Source organism: Sphaerodactylus townsendi, linkage group LG11, assembly GCF_021028975.2.
Source record: "Sphaerodactylus townsendi isolate TG3544 linkage group LG11, MPM_Stown_v2.3, whole genome shotgun sequence".
NCBI lineage: Eukaryota > Metazoa > Chordata > Lepidosauria > Squamata > Sphaerodactylidae > Sphaerodactylus > Sphaerodactylus townsendi.
The window spans coordinates 12,296,894-12,316,618 of NC_059435.1; the positions used below are offsets into that span (position 1 = coordinate 12,296,894).

At 46.9% G+C, this 19,725-nt stretch overlaps 1 protein-coding gene across 5 annotated transcripts in view; it reads left to right on the forward strand.

Moving 5' to 3' along the window:
* Positions 1-3,416: 3,416 nt before the first annotated feature.
* ADCY1 (adenylate cyclase 1) overlaps positions 3,417-19,725 on the forward strand; it is a 274,661-nt gene continuing 258,352 nt past the window's right edge. For all 5 annotated transcript variants that reach the window (XR_007245741.1, XR_007245742.1, XR_007245743.1 and 2 more), the window contains exon 1: positions 3,417-4,199. Coding sequence is in view for 2 of the 5 variants with exons in the window: in XM_048510692.1 (XP_048366649.1) it covers positions 3,510-4,199 (690 nt within the window). In the remaining 3 variants the exon portion in view is untranslated. The remainder of the gene's footprint in view (positions 4,200-19,725) is intronic.

The following is a 19,725-nucleotide window of genomic DNA, read 5'->3' on the forward strand; positions in this document are numbered from 1 at the left end:
TGAGAATCACACAGTGAAGGCAGGTACTTGGCATTTGGAGAAAGAGGCAAGACTGCCTTGCGGGAAGGCGGAGTTTCTCAGGCAGGCTGGCAAAATAAATCAATATGTTTTTAGACTATTATTGCGCAGGGAGCAGTTATATGCTTAAGCATGCCTCTATTGCTGACCGCCAATTTCCAGGCACGTAACGCGCTGAGGGCCGCAGCTGGGGCAAGGTGACAGATGCAGCCCTCTGGCTTCGTGGGAGGCCCAGCGCAGGCAGAGGAAGAACCGGTGGGGCTTCAGGGGGCTAGACCTGTTGTTCTGCAGTAAAGCAGTCAGATTCAAATCCAGTTGCGCATGAGAGACGAACAAGAGCTTCAGGGTATGATCGCTTGAGAGCCACAGCTCTTTAAGTTGAGTTAAAGACTTTTGCAAAAGATGTAGAGGTATTGTCAAAGGCTTTCATGGTCGAATGTTATGTGGGATTTCCGGGACTGTATGGTTGTAATTTGTCAAGATTTTCTTTCCTGACGTTTTCAGAGTCTGTGGCTGGCATCTTCAGAAGATCCTCTGAAGATGCCAGCCACAGATACAGGCGAAACATCAGGAGAAAATGCTGCTGGAACACGGCCATACAGCCCGGAAATCCCACAACACTCCGATGTAGAGGTACCCTGCATGTTTTCATCAGCCCCATTCGAGCGGAAAGAAAATGCTCAAGGCTGAAAAATAGCACCTGCAGTGTGGCCATTTGTTGTGATGTTACTGGCAGGGTTGGGACCGATTCTGAGAATTGGCCATGTCCCATTCAGGGCTTGGAAACAGAGATCCAGCAGGGTGAGCCAGCTGACTTCAGGTTCAGGCTTGACCCAGGCCCAGGGTGCTGCGTGATAATTCCTTCTTGAAACAGGCATCTGCCCACCCCAGGAGACAGCAGGTTAGGGATGTCCGACCTGTTTGGTGCTCAAAGCTGTAATCCTGGCCTCCTTCATCTGGCACTTGAGACGCCCTATTGAATAAAAATGAAGGACCACAAGGCAGATCCTGTTGACTGAAAGGATCCAGCAGAATCTGAGGGAGGGGGGTAAAGGCGGAGGAAGACCCTTTTGAGAATGGGTTTCTTTCGGGGGATCTCTTCAGACTCTAAAGCAGTGATTTTTTTGCGCTTGGCATGTCAAAAATTCAGAAAACGCCTAACTTGACTCTGCAGGCGTGCCATCCTCCACCCCCACCCCCACCCCTGCACAAGAACAAAAGAAAATCAATTCTTTATATATTTGGGGTTTTTTTTAACCAGTCCAATCATGTGTGGTTCTAGGTATTATGTAAAGAAATATCATAAAAACATAAGCACATAAGAACAAGCCAGCTGGATCAGACCAGAGTCCATCTAGTCCAGCTCTCTGCTACTCGCAGTGGCCCACCAGGTGCCTTTGGGAGCTCACATGCAGGATGTCAAAGCAATGGCCTGTTGCTCCCGGGCACCTGGACTGTTAAGACATTTGCAGTCTCAGATCAAAGAGGATCAAGATTGGTAGCCATAGATCGACTTCTCCTCCATAAATCTGTCCAAGCCCCTTTTACAGCTATCCAGGTTAGTGGCCCTCACCACCTCCTGTGGCAGCATATTCCAAACACCAATCACACGTTGCGTGAAGAAGTGTTTCCTTTTATTAGTCCTAATTCTTCCCCCCAGCATTTTCAATGGATGCCCCCTGGTTCTAGTATTGTGAGATATCAATATCAAATCATTACAAAAATGACTCAAACACAAACAGGGAGAATAGCTGTTGTCAGGTGCTGGGGAATGCTGGTGTGTCACACCCCCCCCCCCCCAATTGTGGCATGCAACCTTTGACAAGCGTGTCATAGGCTCACCGCCAATGCTCTAAAGTGTAGAGGGTATGTTGGTTTCCTCAGCATGCGCATGTCTGTGTGTGGCTGGGTGCAGGTCATGCAAAAGGTGGCAGGGCCCCATCGATTGTTTGCCACGCCCCCCTAGGGGCTCTAGGGTTGGTATGAAACTATCACCAAACGTTCAAGCGTAAATTCTCCATTGCAAAAAAAAAGGAAAACACTGGGGTAAGGTGTGAATCCTATCAAAAATCTCCCAAATGTGAATTCACTATGCAATTGGCTAGAACAGAATCAGCAATTAGCTGGAGTGAAATATCCTAATTTTAAAAAGCCCGGGTGGGGGGGTGGGGGGTTGAGATAGGATGCCTGACCCCTTTTTTGCACTTTTCTAATTTTTGTGTAATCCTAGCTTTATTGCGTTGCTCATTAGATCTTGCTGCTCCATCATGTTGCTTGGTGCCATGGATTCACCTGGAGTCTCAAGGACAAAACTGGCAAGATAACAAAGCACAGCTGAATAAATAATAAATGAAATAAAATCACGATGGGCTGGCCACCGCTGAACTCCTTGGCCCCCACCGAAGAAAATCTTCCGGCTATGGGGTGAATCGAGGCTAAAGCGCCCCACCCCCACCCCACCCACCTCGCCCTAAAAAGAGTGCTTCAGTCTCAATTCTCGTCTCAAACTCGGCTTTGCAGCGACCAGAGTTCAAAAGCAGGGTGCGGACCTCCCTGTGAGCGCACCCCCCACCCCCGCAGTCCCTTGTGCCGAATGCAGTCTGTGGGACCCATTCTAATCGCAGGGAAACGTGACAAAAAGTTGTGTTGTTTTTATTTTTTGGTGTGTGTTTGTGTGTGTGTGTGAAGGGGGGGGGTTAAAGCCCTCCGAAGCGTGCGCGGGAGGGGGCGTGAGGGGTGTGCGTGTGAGGGGGGGGGGGAAGGCGCCTACTCCAACGCAGCCCCCCCCCTCCCTCTTTTTTGGATAGGCGCACACCCGTTCGGGGAGCCGCGTCTGGCTCCTCCAGCGGCGGCCAGTGCGCAGGCGCAGCCCCCCCCCCCCCCCCCGGTCCGCGCAAAATGCTTTCGGACGTAGGCAGGGGATCGCCCCGTCTCTCCCTGCCTCCTCCCGCCTCCCCCCTCCTCCTCCTCCGGGCAGCCCCTCGGCGGCGGTGTCTGGGGGGCGTCCGCGAGGCTTCCCGCCGTGGGGCGCGGGGGGGAATCCCCTAGGAAACCTGCGCGGGACTCTCTCCCCCCCCCCCGCCCACCCACCCCCTCCTCGCTCCCCCCCCTCCTCCTCCTCCTCCAGCCAGCCCAGCCTGTTGAGCGGCGGCGGCGGCGGCGGCGGCGGCTTCCCTCTGGTGCGCGCGCGCGCTCCGTGCGCTCGGCCAGGTTGGGACGCCGCCTGAGGCAGCTTCGCATCCCCGGCGGGCAGGCGAGGCGGTGGAAGGCAGCCGCAGCTCCCCCGTCCGTCGGAGCGCCCCGAGCGCCGCCTCGCCCGGCGGCGGTGGTGGTGGTGGTGGAGCGGAGGGGGGGGGCGGGTCTTTCCAAGCGGCGGCTTTTTTTTTGGGGGGGGGGCGGCGGCGGCGGCGGCTGCCGTTGCGGTCTGTGCCGGGCTGCTGGCCCCCGTCTCATGAGTGGGTCCTGCGCGGCGCCTCCCAGCCCCGGGGTTCATGAATGGCCCTGACATGGAGGACAGGCCGGGTGCGAAAGCCCAGAAGGCGGGCGGGAGGAAGAAGCGGGGCTGCCGCGCTTGCTGCTGCTCGGCCGGGCCGCCGCCGCCTGCCCCGGCCGCCCCGCCGCCAGCCTCGGGAGCGGCGCCCGCCGCCGCCGCGCTGCTGGACGTGTCGGCCTGCGAGGACCAGTTCGCGTGCAAGGAGCTGGAGTCGCTCTTCCAGAACTACAACCTGAAGCTGGAGCAGACCTCCACCCTGAAGGCGCTGGCCGTGCTGATCGTGCTGACCGCCAGCCTGGCCCTGCTGGAGCACCTGTCGGCCCCGAGCCTGAGCATCACCAAGGGCTCCCACCCGGTGCACTGCATCATCTTCCTCTCCCTCTTCATCGTCACCAACGTCAAGTACCTGCAGGTCACCCAGCTCCAGCAGATCGTCAAGCTCACCCTGCTCTTCGCCTTCACCTTCGCCTTCCTCTGCTGCCCCTTCTCCCTGGGCGCCTACGGCCTGGAGCCCCCCGGCGCCCCCGAGCAGGGCATGTGGCAGCTCATGCTGGTCACCTTCGTCTCCTACGCCCTCCTGCCCGTCCGCACCCTCTTGGCCGTCCTCTTCGGCTTCGGGGTGGCCGTCTCCCACCTCATCGTCGCCGCTGCCTCGGTCCGGGCCAAGAGGCAGCCCCTCTGGAGGACGGTGAGTGGGCCCCCGCCGCCTAGCGTGCCCCCTACCCGTTGCCCCCAGATGCAGAGACGGAAATGCTGCCCCGTCTCGTCCAAGTGCCATCCCGTCCTCCTTGAGATGTGTCTTTTTAGATTACGAGGTCAGCTCAGGCAGTTGGGAGATTCTTGCTGTGTACATTGGCACATGTGGATTCCTTCTCCCCGGGACCGATCTGGTGTCCGTAGGGGTTGCAAACTTTTACTCCAAGGAAGTTCTTGGAACGGGAGGCAGGCTGGAGGAGTACTAGGCGAGAGCTGTCAATCCTACAGCCTCCAGTGGCATTTGGAGTGTGGTGGTGGTGGGGGGGGGGGTGTGTGCCACTAGTAGAGGACACGGATGGTGTTGTGGAGCTTGGAGTGTGATGCTTGATGTGGTCAATCTGCAGGGCAGTCCTTCCCTGGGGGTAAGCCCCACGAAGTAGGCTGCAGAGGACTTCTGAGTTGGGGTGCCTAAGAGTCTTGTGGTGTTTGTGAAGGGTCCCTGTGAAGGATGCACAGGTGAACTTCAGTGTACACCAAGCATGGCTTAAGGTATCTGATGGGGTGCAGAGAGCGAAGCACAATAAAGACAGCATGCGTTGATGTGCTCGCATTGGTGGAAGGGACTGTTTTGTAACTATCTGTTGATGCTCTGTCACTTGCTGGCTGTTAGCTTGTTTTGAATTGACTATGACCAAGGGAGACCTGCCTACCAAATAAAACCCAGATATCTTTGTCCCAACGGAGCCCTTGCGTGTCACAAAGTTTGAATGATGCCGTTAGAGTCACAGTTCAGGCTGGTGAGTGCGGGAAAGCTGCCACTCTTTCTTTTCTGCCTGTGGGATTACCTGCAAATCCCTACACCTGAGAGGCGTTCCTTCTTCAAGCAAACTGCTGCGTCCTAAAGCCAAGGTCACCGTTATGTACCTAAACCTTGCAAGCCGGTCCTCTGATCACAATTAGGAGAATCTCCACCCCTTTCCCCCCATTCATAACTGAAGGGATGCTTTCTCCTGCCCCTCTTGACCTCTTGTTCCTGTTCCCCCAGGGGAAACCCCTCCTCCTCCTCAATCTGCTGTTCACAGCACTCCTAACCCACCTTCCCTGGAGGAGCGGCTCCTTTCCAGCACTGTCTCCCTTTAGTATGTCATTGAGCTTCCTAACCATCTTTTTCTCCATGAATTAATCCCGGGGAAGAGCTTCTCTGCAGCATCTTTAGGAATGTGCTACTGCAAATTCCCCTCCCACCCCATGCACAGTGTCTATTTATAGCCCTGCAGGGCTTCCTCCAATGCCAGTAGCCTTCCGGGCTTGTACTGAGAATAAGTAAGGGAATCCGCAGTCAGTCGGTGAGAAAGACCTCCTGAGGACTCTGTTCTGATGCATTCGAGTTGACTGCGATCCTAGAAAGCTAGTGGGTCGAGGGTGCTTGTTCTGTTCTGCTGTGCGTAAAAGTGGGTTATTAAAATCATTATTTGGAAGAAATTGGCATGGTGTTTGGGAGAAATCTACGTACTTCAGAATAGAGGGGGAAAAAATAACACAAAGGGGAAACTGTTCTGCTTTCCAGTGTTGTCTTACCTGGCAGCGTAAGAATGTGTCGTGACACACAAACACATACGCTTCGAGCTCCAGCCCTAAACACAACCCACGGGCAAAAGGCAGGAAGTCACGCCTGCTTGTTTTTAGGTCTGTATCTCCTTGATTGTCGAAATCAGGCTCACCAGCTAGGTGTGCACACGCAGTAGCTGCCAGGGGAGAAAGTGGGGAGAGACCTGCTAGGCATGAGGTGGGTTTACAGGGTCACACAGGATTATTGTTGACTCCCTGCCACTCAGCTGGTGGACAAAATAAATTGTGTGTTTTTAGGAGAGGAGAGAGAGAGAGATTATCTGAGTAAATCATAAAGCTCAGCTTACTGGTGGTCTATTTTTAAGCACATGCTTTAGAGGTCCAGCGAGAAAGAGGGAATACAAGACAGCTGAAATCTAAAGAACAACCAAGGTATCTGACTTGGTGCCAAAGCCCCGAATAGCCAGATTTCTGCGAGGTTTTGAGCAGGTTTCTGAGAGGTTAAGATTTATGTATCGAAGAAATCCCTCCAAATTTCATTTCTAGCAGGAGTGTGAGCAGTCCCCGCTCTTAATGTCGTGGGAGCGTATTGCCTTTAGCTGCACTGTTTCCCCCCAAAAATGTATAAAGAAGCAAAGTTTCCCTACTGTTTCTATGGATGGATAGTATCTCTTTAGGTTAAAAGTGCCGTTTTGACAAGCAGCCTTTCCCCAACCCTTTTGGCCTATGCAGTGGCCTCTCGTCTGTTTATTCAGGAGTAAAATGCAATTTCCTTAAAATAGATTTAGTTAGCAATTAAACCCCACTGACTTTGATGGGATTGAAGCTGCAAAATTGCCGCTTTAGGCTTCAAAACCCAACAGACTTGCTTGCAAATAAATCCTATTTTTTTTTAAAAAAAAAATGGCTTACTTATGAGTAAAGGTAGGGCTCACCAGATGCTAGTGCTTCGTAGATAAATATTCTGCCTCCTCGCAAAGTAAATTCCAATGGGCTGCAGGGATGTCCACGTTCTTCAGCCTCCCATAAGCTATTGGAAAGACAACTGACTAGGTCATTTGAAATGTAGGTTGCTTTTCTGTATACATACCTTATAGTGGAACGGAAAGTGTGATAAGGCAGATTCCAACAAAAACAAACATCAAATGAATGTGACGCTTCCATTCAAACCACTCTGACAATATTCTGATTCTGCATTCACTTACTGTTTTGTTTGAAGCAGGATTGCGTCCTCGCGTCCTGACTAGCTTAACAACCAAAGCAAATGTCTCAATTGTGTAGAATCACCCATTCGAAGAATGGTTTGAATAACACAGGATCAGTAGTTTCTGTTATGTAATCCACCTTTTCCAGAGTTTTAAGAAAGGCTTGTGTGTGTACATTTGTGTGTACATTTGTATGTGTACATTTTTTAATAATTGGAATCTTTTGCTTACATGTAAGGAAGTCAAGGAGGCATCCGCAGGGAATATTTACTAAAGCTGTGCTGTATCTGTTTTAGCATCCACAATCGGACAAAAGCATCCATGTATAATCTCTGATGCAATAGAAAGTACATGCGTTAGGCCACTTAGGTGTCAAACTCGTGACTTTCCAGATGTTATGGACTACAGTTCCCATCATGCTGGCAGGGCATGATGGGAACTGTAGTCCATAACATCTGGAGGGCCGCGAGTTTGACACCTGTGTGTTAGGGGAAGCTACAATGAGAACATTACTATGATCCATGCTGACTACAGGATTTGGGTCTTTGAACGTGTGACCCCTATGGACTCTGCGCAACTGGAAGAGCCAGTGTGTGCAACCTAAAGATTCTCTTAAGAACATAAGAAAGAGGCTGCTGGATCAGACCAGAGTCCACCCAGTCCAGCACTCTGCTACTCGCAGTGGCCCACCAGGTGCCTTTGGGAGCTCACGTGCAGGATGTGAAAACAATGGCCTGCTGCTGCTGCTGCTCCTGAGCACCTGGTCTGCTAAGGCATTTGCAATCTGAGATCAAGGAGGATCAAGATTGGTAGCCATAGATCGACTTCTCCTCCTTAAATCTGTCCAGGCCCCTTTTAAAGCTATCCAGGCTAGCGGCCATCACCACCTTCTGTGGCAGCATATTCCAAACACCAATCACACGTCGTGTGAAGAAGTGTTTCCTTTTATTAGTCCTAATTCTCCCCCCCAGCATTTTCAATGAATGCCCCCTGGTTCTAGTATTGTGAGAAAGAGAGAAATCTGCCCGAGGGACTGATGGGAATTGTAGTTCTTGAACCACCTTTGACCATTGGGGGGCTCCCTTGGTGAATGGCACCCTTGGTGAAATTGGGTCTTTGCTGGTCATGTGATTCCGAGCATCACCAAGCTCTGGAGCTGGCCTGGTTGTGTCTGTATGAACAGGTGAAGATACACGGCCAGTCCACTCCCATTCATTGGCAGCTCCGATTGAGAAGTACGTTTGTGGAGGTGACTGGGATATTTATAGTGAAGATCTTTGAACAGTACCAGCAGGAAAGTGGGTGAAAACCGGGGAGGGAAGAGAGTTGGCTGTAGTGGTACAGTGAATTGCACCAGAATGTGTGTGTTTGCTGTTCAGATTTTTTTGGGGGGTGGCATTTAGGGAATGTCTAGAGCTGTTGAGGGAGGACAGGTGGGTAAAATATCTGTGGGAAGGGTATGTTGTATGTAAAGAACATTTTGTAATTCTTTGGAGGTCTTCCGATTCTAGGACTTTAACAATTTACTAGATAGACGAGTGCGTTTCCAAGATGTTATCGTGAAAAGCAAATTGAGGGGCAGTAATAAAATGAATAAAAAACATATCTTGGATTTGATATGACAGTTGTACCAAAATATTCAGTTCTTTTTTATTTTACTATATATCAAGCATGTTTTTTGCTTGCTTGTTTCTTGCTAACTGGTAAAGCCAAGGTTGGTTCTTTGACAAAAACCTAATGAAAAGGTGATCACATTTAAAAAAGGGATTACATACAGATGCTGTTAGAGATTTGGGTAAATTAAGGAAGAGTCCCCCCCCCCCTTTTTTTTTCTATTTAGCAACGGAAGATCAGTCCACCTTACCATGATTTTGTATTGTACAGTAAGCAATCCTCTAACCCTATTTGAAATTGCTGTCCTTTCATGTAACTGGGAATAGTTTTAACTTAGTGCTGCAATAACATCCATTGTTTTATACTGGTCCTCCAGTTTGCTCCTGTTTCAACTTTATAGCTGTACGTTAGCATTTTTACCATTCACCATTCACTAGCCCAACCTCCTTGTGTTTTCTCGCTATAGGAAGCAGTTGTATCTGTCCCACAGGTTTTTTTCCAAGAGAACTTTTAGGGGCTGGAAGGAGGAGCCGTTGGGGATGATATTGTCGAATGGGAAGGATAGGTGTCTGTGAGTATGCCCGACAGAGAGGCCCCTTCCACACACGCAGAATAATGCACTTTCAACCCACTTTCACAATTGTTTGCAAGTGGATTTTGCTATTGCGCACAGTAAAATCCAGCTGCAAAGTGCATTGAAAGTGGATTGAAAGTGCATTATTCTGCATGTGCAGAAGGGGCCTCTAGAGCTAGAATTTGAAGCCCTTTTCTAATGAAAGAATGTCCAACTGGTCTAGCTTTCTCTGTCCTTTTTATTGTTCTTCCTTTTCCTGTTCGTTGAATCTTTGATAATCTTCCTCTTATTTTCACCAGCTGTTTCAACTGTGTGTACCCAACAGGTGGGGCTGGACATAGAGTGGCAACTTAATTTCATTGGACGTGTTGCATTAGTCAGTGGACTGTCTCATTTGTTGCTTAGACCCTCATGGTTTGATTTCCTTTTCACTGGCAGCTGCACACTTTGCATGGCTTTGAGCAAGGAAGTGTTAAATTTCGAGAGTGTGTTCTGTTTTGCCCACCTTAGCTCAGAGGTTCTTTTGATGAGCTTTGGAATCCTTCTGCTTGGGAGAAATGAATTTGTCGTTTTGACTAGCAAGTACAATAGTTTGATTTCGGAAAAGAATGATGACAGCAGATCTCTGGAAAATGGGCAGTTAGGGAGCAAGCCTAAACAGATCTACTCGGAAGTACATCCTATTTTGTTCTGTGGGGCTCACTTCCAGGGAATTGTTCTTAGGATTGCAACCTTAATAGATTAAATTGTCAATTGACAAGTAGTATGTTCTCAAATATCTTTAATGTTAGTTTAGCAGAACTGAAAGAGAGAATATCAGAGAGATGTTAACTGCAGACATCCAACTTCCTTTGTTATATAAAACCAGGGAATAAATTATAAATGATTTTAATCAGCTATCATTTGTAGCTAAAGTATTATACAACATATGTGAATGATATTCAGATACTGAGCTGTTCTTCTTGGCTTTATCCTGAAATGCTTTGGATAGCCTAAATCACCATATTTTAAAATAAGGGATCAGACAAATGAAAGACACATTGCAACTTTAAGAAGAAAAAAAAAACTTTTGAGTTTCCAGATGTGATTGTGATTCAGACAGGGAATACCCACTCATGTTCAGTGTGTTGTTACCTACCTTCTTGTAGTGCTTGGCCGTCGTCATCCCTGCATTTGATACATGATGCAGATAGGAAAAAAGAGAGGCTAACCAGCTACACAAGGGCGTTCTTGGCTTCAAGTTATATTTTGGTAATATTTGAGTGCAGTCAGATAACAGGCAGATTGACAATATTTGCCTCACTGGTAAATTGATTGGCATCTCAAATCCAATGTGTAGGCCAGGCCTCCTACTTGGAGACATACAGTTTTGCACAAAAAGAATCCCCAAACTAGGTGGTTAAGGGCTTTGCAAGCCATGTAAAATAGCTTTTTCCATGCAGAGTTGTTTGCATTCTTAGATTCATCATATACAGTTCCAAAAGAGGTATATATGATTTTTTAATATTGCAGGAAACCTTGTATGCTTCTGTCATCTGGACCCTGCAGTGGGAGTGAAACTTACTAATAGTGAAAGATTTAAGAAAGAGACTTATATTTGAAGTTGGAGTGAAAGTCCACATTATAAACACAAGAAGACTCACATGCAGGAGTCCTTAACCATGGTAGAATCGCAGCCCTCCTATTCTTCAGTCCATGTTTTAAAAATCCTTGAAAAGAGCCAGCATGGTGTAGTGATCAAGGGCTGGGGACTCTAAACTGAAGAACGAGGTTTGATTCTCAACTCTTCTACACGAGCAACAGCCTGTTAGCTGGTGAACCAGGTTTGTTTCCCTACTCCTACACATGAAGCCTGCTGGTTGACCTTGGGTTTGTCACAGTTCTCTCAGAACTCTCTCAGCCCCAGCTGCCCCTTAAGGTATCTGATGTGGGGAGGGGTAGGGAAGGTGAATGTAAGCCACTTTGAGACTCCTTAAATGTAGAGGAAAGCAGGGTATAAATCCAAAACTCTTCTATCTTCCTTTCTTGTGTTCTTAAAACCATTATCCATCCTTTCACTTCACTACTTGAACCTTTTTTTTTTAAGGTGCAAAACGGCTCAGAAGATGAGAGAAGAGGTTCCTTGGTGATATCTCAGGCACTAGCCAGTCCCAATCACCCACTCCTGGCACCTGCTGCAAATTTGCAAAATATTTTTTTTTCCCAAAGCTCATTCTTGGAATTTAGGGGAATTGGATTTGAATTGAATACTGGGAGGGCATATTCCAATCAGAGTGGATGTCATTGAAGAAGAAGAAGAAGAAGAAGAAGAAGAAGAAGAAGAAGAAGAAGAAGAAGAAGAAGAAGAGGAGGAGGAGGAGGAGGAGGAGGAGGAGGAGGAGGGACCGGCTGAGGAGGGAGAGGAGGAGGAGGTTGGATTTCTATCCCCCCTTTCTCTCCTGTAGGAGACTCAAAGGGGCTGACAATCTCCTTGCCCTTCCCCCCTCACAACAAACACCCTGTGAGGTAGGTGGGGCTGAGAGAGCTCTGAGAAGCTGTGACTAGCCCAAGGTCACCCAGCTGGCGTGTGTGGGAGTGCCCAGGCTAATCTGAATTCCCCAGATAAGCCTCCACAGCTCAGGCAGCAGAGCGGGGAATCAAACCCGGTTCCTCCAGATTAGATACACGAGCTCCTAACCTCCTACGCTACTTCTGCTCCTAACTAACAAGTAAAGCCTTCCTGTGGAAAGAACGTCTCGTGTGAAATGTCTTGTTCCAAGAAGGTGAGAGACTGCTGAGTGTGGGCAGTTGGACTACTAGACCTCCTTGTCTACTATGGGTACCTCCGCTCTACTCTGCTGATAGGTACCTCCATCACTGAGGTAGAGAAGAACTCATACCATATCCCAGGATTTAAGCCTCTTTTATGAAAACTCACCTACCCACTGTAATGCAAACGGAAAATGTACTGAATTTGTCCTGGGTTTATGCAAAACTCCCTTCAAAGTCTGCAGTTCCCTCTTCAGACCAGACCTTTTGATCCCATCAAAAGACCTCTGTGGCAACTTGCGTTACAGGCTAGATTACTAGGGCAGATCTACTGGGATGCTAGTTTCTGTGTGCCAGGATATAACAGTGTCAGCAAAATGTTAAATGCCTATTTCTGAATTCCCCAGATATGCCTCCACAGCTCAGGCGGCAGAGCTGGGAATCAAACCTGGTTCCTCCAGATTAGATATACAAGCTCTTAACCTCCTACGCCACTGCTGCTCCTATTGGATATATCAATAGAGACAGAGCTTGCTCAGTTCTGGCGACTATCTTTGGAACCCCTTCCAAATCAAATCAAATCCACCTTTATTGGCATATCCATGAAACGCTATAAAAATAACAAGCATTAGAAAGGGGAATTGAACAACAGTCAGAGTCATAAATAAAAACATACATTAATATCAGGATCATTTGGCAATTTTTGTTCTTAAAATCTCTGCCAAATTTTTTTGCAACCAGTTCAGTAATTCCAGAGTCATGATCATTCAGGAGGTGTTGGACTGTCTGCTCCTTATTTACAAGTCTTTTGGGCTGAAGGATGGTCAAAAGGAACTCATCACGAAATCTCACGTGTAATTGACAATCAAGAATACTGTGGAGTTCAGAATCTGCCGAGCCTCCCACGTGGGCAAAAGCTCTCCTAATAGGGGACAAGAGAGAATCTTCCTGATCATACAGTTGATGGGAAGGCGTTCACTTGTGCCAATGTAAAAGCTCTTCATCGAGCAGGGATGTCTAAATTATGTAAATAGCGGCCTATAGTCCCGACTGATTTTGTATACCCTTTCTTTTGATGCCCGCCTGATGCATACTGCGCTGGCATCTAAGCTCCAGGCTAAGGCATTTGGGCCTCTGTAGGCTTTTAGTTGAAGCTTTATCCCAGGTTTTAATTTCCTGTGCTAGTATTTGCTTTTATTTGCTTTTATGGCCTGCTTGATGTTTAAGTTCATAGCTTTTATATTGAGGGAGGACCATGACTCAGTGGCAGAGCATCTGCTGAGATCATGGAGAGCCGCTGCCAAACTTAGCAGACAGTATTGACGTTGATGTACCAAGGAGTAGATTCACGATAGGGCACGCTGAGACATGGTGGGCTTATGGCTGTTGGTTTTATTATGGCTACGTTAGGGTAGTTTTGTTGTTGGATCTGGCATATTCGCATCAACTGTCAGTAGACAGTTAGTATTTCTAAGGCTAAATTAGCTTATCCATAAACCAGTATATGCCATTAAGAACATAAGAAAGAGTCTGCTGGATCAGACCAGAGTCCACCTAGTCCAGCACTCTGCTACTCGCAGTGGCCCACCAGGTGCCTTTGGGAGCTCACATGCAGGATGTGAAAGCAATGGCCCTCTGCAGCTGCTGCTCCTGAGCACCTGCTAAGGCATTTGCAATCTCAGATCAAAGAGGATCAACATTGGTAGCCATAGATCAGTGATGGCGAACCTTTTTGAGACCGAGTGCCCAAACTGCAACCCGAAACCCACTTATTTATCGCAAAGTGCCAACACGGCAATTTAACCTGAATACTGAGGTTTTAGTATAGAAAAAACGGTTGGCTCCAAGGAGCGCGTTACTCGGGAGTAAGCTTGGTGGTTGTTGGTGGCTTTGGTTTGAAGCAACCGTGCTGTGGGGCCAGGGCCGCTCTCTGGCCCTACACAGCTGAGTTAGTTTTAAGAAAAACTTAAAATTTGAAATAAAGCAAAAGACATCTGACATTAGAAACAAACAGACAGTTTTACTTAGCAGAATATAGAACAGTTTACAGAATGTGAACCCTCCCGAGGGAGGGACACTTCCAGTTCTCTCTCAATTGAGACACACGGATTTTAGAACGTTACAGAATACAGATAAGTTACAGAAGGCACCCTCTCCCGAGTGGGAGAGGCCCTGGTGCCTCCTGCCAAGCCAAGAGACACACCCAGTAGAGGAAGAGCCTTTAGTTTTGTAGATGCAAAGAGTACAGACGCCACACAGTCCTCCCCTTTTGTTCCACGTATTATGATTCATATACCTTAAGAATCTAATTGGATAGATCTGGTCACATGAAGACAGCCTGTATTCTAAGTATATTCTGTTACTCAAACGCTACATGCTGTTACCTTTATGGCCCTCTAGGTACATGCAAAGGGCTGCCATAAAATTAGCTTGCCCTCCAAGAAAAAAACCCTGTTTTGCTAGGTTTCTCCCAGAGAGCTATACCCCAGGGCATTACAGGATTCCTTTTGGCTCATAAAACTTTCATTTTTTCCCAGTACACATGTTTCTAAATAAATCCCCAGTTTGAAATGTTAAAACATGAAGTTTACAAGACTTATACATTACACTGATTCTAACAATTATAGAATTATAGTAAAATACTAATACATGTGAATCTCTCTCATTATCATTTATGTGTTCATTTAACTATATATAGAGAAACACTTTGTAATTTAACTAATCACATTCATTTCTTTAACCCAAGAACAGAGGTAATAAAATGCATCTGCTTGCTGCTGTCATGCATATGGGCCCTCGGTGCCTTAAGATACCAAAGATGTTATCTTGCTTGCCAGCATCTTCACTAGCAAGCTGCTGGTAACATTCCTTTGACCTGTTGCAAAACTGCAGGCTTGCTGGTCACTATACAGAAGCTCCCATTTTGATTCTTTGCAAATCCTTGGTTCAGGCACTGGATTAAATACAATTTTTATACACATTCTGATCTGTTCCCACAGTGCAATGTTTCGAACGGGTGAATTGGGACCCTAGGAGGGTTTACTCAGAAGCAAACCCTACTGCCAGCAACCGAGCTTACACCCAGGTAAAGGATCACGCTTTTGTTCTTCCCATGAAAATCAGTAGGGTTTAACAGCGCTTAACAGGGCTACCTACACTGGCTTCCCCAAACGGACTAGGTCTTAGGTTTTGAGTGCTAATAATCTCCCTGGAAATAATTGCACTAATATCACATGAAAACCGAACTCTGAACATCGCGTGCCCACAGAGAGGGCTCTGGAGTGCCACCCTCTGGCACCGTGCAAGCATAAGGTTACAGCCACCACTGCTATAAGATGGGCTAACTTCTCCTCCATTAAAACTGCTAGCTGTAAAATAAGTTGGAAATTTAAATGATAAAGGAACTTAATGTATATATTGGAGGGAGTACTGTTTGACATTAAGAAGAATTCATAACAAGGAACACAAAAACATGCTCGTAATCAAGAAATAGCTGGACTGAAAATGTAACAAGTTGTCATTAAGCTTGTTTGCGCTTCGGCTTTCCTCAGATGAAAATAAACAGCCTTTTTTTGTTGTGATGTGGGATGGTTGCATTCCATTGGAGCAAACCACAAGCGGCCTGATGTCCCTCTTAACAAATTCTGGAAAGCATATGCTCAAAATATGTAGTTTCCAACTGTCTTGGAAACATATTATGCTATCTAGACACGATAAATCTCTCTGTAATTTTTATTTTATCTCAGTCCAGTTATTGTAATTCTTTGCTTGTCTTATTTCTGCTTTTTAATTTTCTGCTCCTCTATTTAAAATCTTTTTTTTTTTTTTTTTTGGAGAGGGGTCTATATACGTGATCGGGTCATTCCTTTTCAGCAGTGGCGTAGGAGGTTAAGAGCTTGTGTATCTAATCTGTAGGAACCGGGTTTGATTCTCTGCTCTGCCACCTGAGGCTGTGGAGGCTTATCTGGGAGAATTTCCAGGATTAGCCTGTACACTCCCACACATGTCCAGTTGGGTGACCTTCGGCCAGATCACAGCTTCGGGAGCTCTCTTAGCTCCCCACCTCCACCTCACAGGGTGTTTGTTGTGAGGGGGAAGTGACATGGTGGAGATTGTAAGCCCCTTTGAAGGTCTCCTACACTGCAGGTGATATAAATCCAACCTCCCTCCTCCCTCCCTCCCTCCTCTTCCTCCCCTTCCTCATCCTCTGCTTCTTCTTCTTCTTCTTCTTCTTCTTCTTCTTCTTCTTCTTCTTCTTCTTCTTCTTCTTCTTCTTCTTCTTCTTCTTCTTCTTTTTCTTCTTCTTCTGTGTTCATTGATTTCCTTACGCCATCTGCTTTTTAGTTCAAGATTTAGTCATTTGCTTTTAAGTGCATCCCTTCCACGGCTGCCTCATATGATTCTGCTTTGCTTTCAGTTTATTCTCTTGGGTCCCCACCCCCCCTTTCCCCTTTCCTTCCAAGCTTTAGTTTTCTACTTCTGTTATATTTCACATTGACTTTCTTTGAAACATTCCTGTGGACCCTGTGCCCCTTCTAGCTTTCAAGAAACATTTTTAAGTGCATGTATATCAAATCAGAATAGTCTTCATTTTATTACTAATATCATTAAAACAACAAGATTAGAATGTATTGAAATCCTTTGAGGCTTTACTTCAACTTGAACAGGCAGATATATTAACAAGACTGGAATCCCTGAAATATGAATACTGTCAATCTCCAGCATTAAAAAATCACTCCTCAGACACGGGGTATCAACAGCTGGCCAGAAGGTAAACTTGGGTTCAGTAGCTGATGTAACAGATGCTGGTAAGAGGGAGTTAGATAACGAGGATTTACTATTATCTCACCCCCAGCTGATGTAATAAGAACTGATGTTAACCCGGGAACAAAAATAATTTGGAACTACCCCTACTCATGATATTCCATTAACATAGACCTAGTGTTCATGGTGTTCTCCAGATGAGCTCACAGGGTCCATGAACCACAATTCCCATCAGCTCCTGCTACTTCGGGCCATGCTGGCGACGAGAGGCTGATGGGAATTGTAGTTCCTGAACATCTGGAGGGCCATAGTTTGAAGACCTCTGTAGTAGAGCCTCAGATGTTTGGCAAGGTAATTTGAAACTTCAGGAATCAGAAGAGATTCTAGCGAAGGAAGATAGTCCTCAGTAAAAAAACAGTAGACTCTGGTAGTTCCTATCAAATCAAATCCTTGTGTGCTCAATAATCCGCATGAAGCTCTTATTGGAACTGAAACACTTCAATGATTCAATGATAGGGACAATACTCAGAATTTTTAGATATTTCATTATCTTCCCTGTTTCCATTTCCTTCTCCCTCTTTTGTTGGAGGGCATGAGTGCCTGGGATGCTCGAGTACGGTGGGCACCCCCCCCCCGGAAAAGGAGATATCTCACACCCCGACTGACCTCTTCCAAAACCAGTGGACTGAGAAACCGGCGCTGAGGCTGCAAGACCTCCTACTCCAATGTGCATACGCAATTGCCAAATCCCCTGCCCAAATCCCGCCTTTGCCCTGTTACTTTATTGTCTTGTATCCAGGTATGCAAACCCCTGACCCTGCCTTATTGTTTTTCCTCTTGTAATACTGTCAATAAAAGGGCTTGGGAGAAAGCAGGACGGCAGAAGTTGGCCCTGCATCTCACTCTGTCAAAACAACACATACGTGTCTCCATTGCTGTAAGACTACACTCTTTCTTTTAATGTCAGTTGCAGGCTTTCTGACCAAGCCTTTAAAAGCATTCTTGTACAATTCCTAGTTGTTAACAGGTAATTAATGCCTAATAAATATTCCATAACTCTCAAACCTTGCCCAACACATGCCTCTCAGGCCCTGTCAAGTCTGCCACATGTTGTGGCCCGTTAGATGTTTGAAATATCCAGCTGGCAGGAACAGAGCATCTAATTGCTTTGTGTTGGGCTTCTTAAGAGCTCTCCATTTAAAGCATCTGGCACTTTGTGATGGGAAAGACCTCGGCCTGAAACTCTGGAGAGCTGCTGCCGGCCAATACTGACTTTGATGGACTGATGGTCTGGTTCAACATAAGGCATCTTCATGTGTTCGCTCCAATTTAGGAAATGAAGGTTATTCTGAAGGGATGAGCAAGTGGTTTGGATTATTACTGAACTGCCACCCAAACCTCAGCATGGCGGATAAAATAAAAATATTCTGTCTGTCTGTCCTTAAATCAGACATCTGCAGACCTTGTATTTTATGCCTGTAAATCATATATAGATGAGGAACACATGAATGATAATGGGATTGATAGTTTTCCCTGCTGGAAAGAATCTTCGACCATTCTACTGAAGCCACAAGTAATGCTTGAAATGCTACTCCTGCGGGACACGCAAACCCCAGAAAAACCATGTGGGCGGGGGTGGGGGGGTGACTGGGGTGTGTGTGTGGTATTGAAGGAAGGACCTGGAAAAATTGGCTCTCTTCTGTTAGCAGGAATCTGCTGCTGGATCCAGCCCAATGAATCATTTTCTGCTCATAAACCAATTATTGGGGCCTGTTCATTAGCTAAGAAAGCAAGACATAGTCACCAGATTTTAAAAACCGTATTTATCACTTACAAGTTGATGTGTCAGTTCACGGTCTTTACATATAGTTGTTGTACTAGGGTGATAAATATCTTTTCTTGGGCCTTATTCTCTACAAAACATTGGGCCAGTTGTTTCCCCCCCCCCCCCCCCCCCAAAAAAAAAGTAAGTAAGTAGGGATTAGGGATTCTCCATAGTGAAAGTGAACAGTTCACGAACTGGGCAAGGAACACCCCCCCCCCCCAATTGTCTATTGTTGTGCTTGACTTGGTTGGTACAACAAACTGTGGTTTGCTTCAAAGCAGTTTGAGGATTTCAGCGACTTGTGATTCCTAAGAGCTTAGATCAGAAGATCTAATACATTTATTTTATTAGGATTTTGTGGGTTTTCTGGGTTGTATGGCGCTCTCTGCACTCTCCCAGGGGTTGCCAACTTTTCCTGGGGAGGGCTAGCTTTCTCTCTCGGTAAATCTCTGCCACTCATTTGAGGATTGGCCTTTGGGGAAGATCAGGATTCCCCAGCTTCCTTTCCAACCATGAAGCCTCTGCCTCAGTTTTCCCCTTGGTCCCTCTCTCTGGGTTCCACAGGGCAGACCAGAGGTCCTGGAGGAAAAGCTGCTCACCCTTCCTCCCCTTCCTGTTTCGATAGCGCAATCAAGACAGTGGGGCATTCGTGGTACAGAGAACTGTTCTCCACATCTAAGGTTTAAAAAGTATTTATTAAAAATAAAAGTCACACGGATCTTTTAGCATAGCACCAGATTGAGCAAGGCCAAAGCAAAGGAGATATAAATGCAAATCCCCTGCCCCTATCTGTTAACATACCCTATCTAGCAGTTGTTGGACATAGAGTAGGCATCCAAAATTTAGAAGGTTGCAATTCTCAAAGCGTTCTCATTACCTCGCAGGCTGGGTGTGCTCCCTGGAAGAACACATGGTCCAAACATGGCTGCTGCCTTCACAGCCCAGGCAAGAGGTCTGCTCCCCAGCAGAAGGAAAGCGAGAAGAGACCTCAACTCTTTCCCACCCAGCAATTTATCAGATCCCAGACCCCACCCTCTTTTGACCTGGTCAGGCTGGGTCAAGATATCTTTTCCTCCTAGGTCAGGTAGCACTTCCTGATGTTTCTCTGGAATTTCTAAGTCCTGGTACCTGGTTGGAGAAGGGGAGGAGGAGAAAGAAAAATAAAAGGGAGTGGGGGAAGGAGCCATTTCTCCGCAGGCTGTGTTCCCGTAGTATTTTT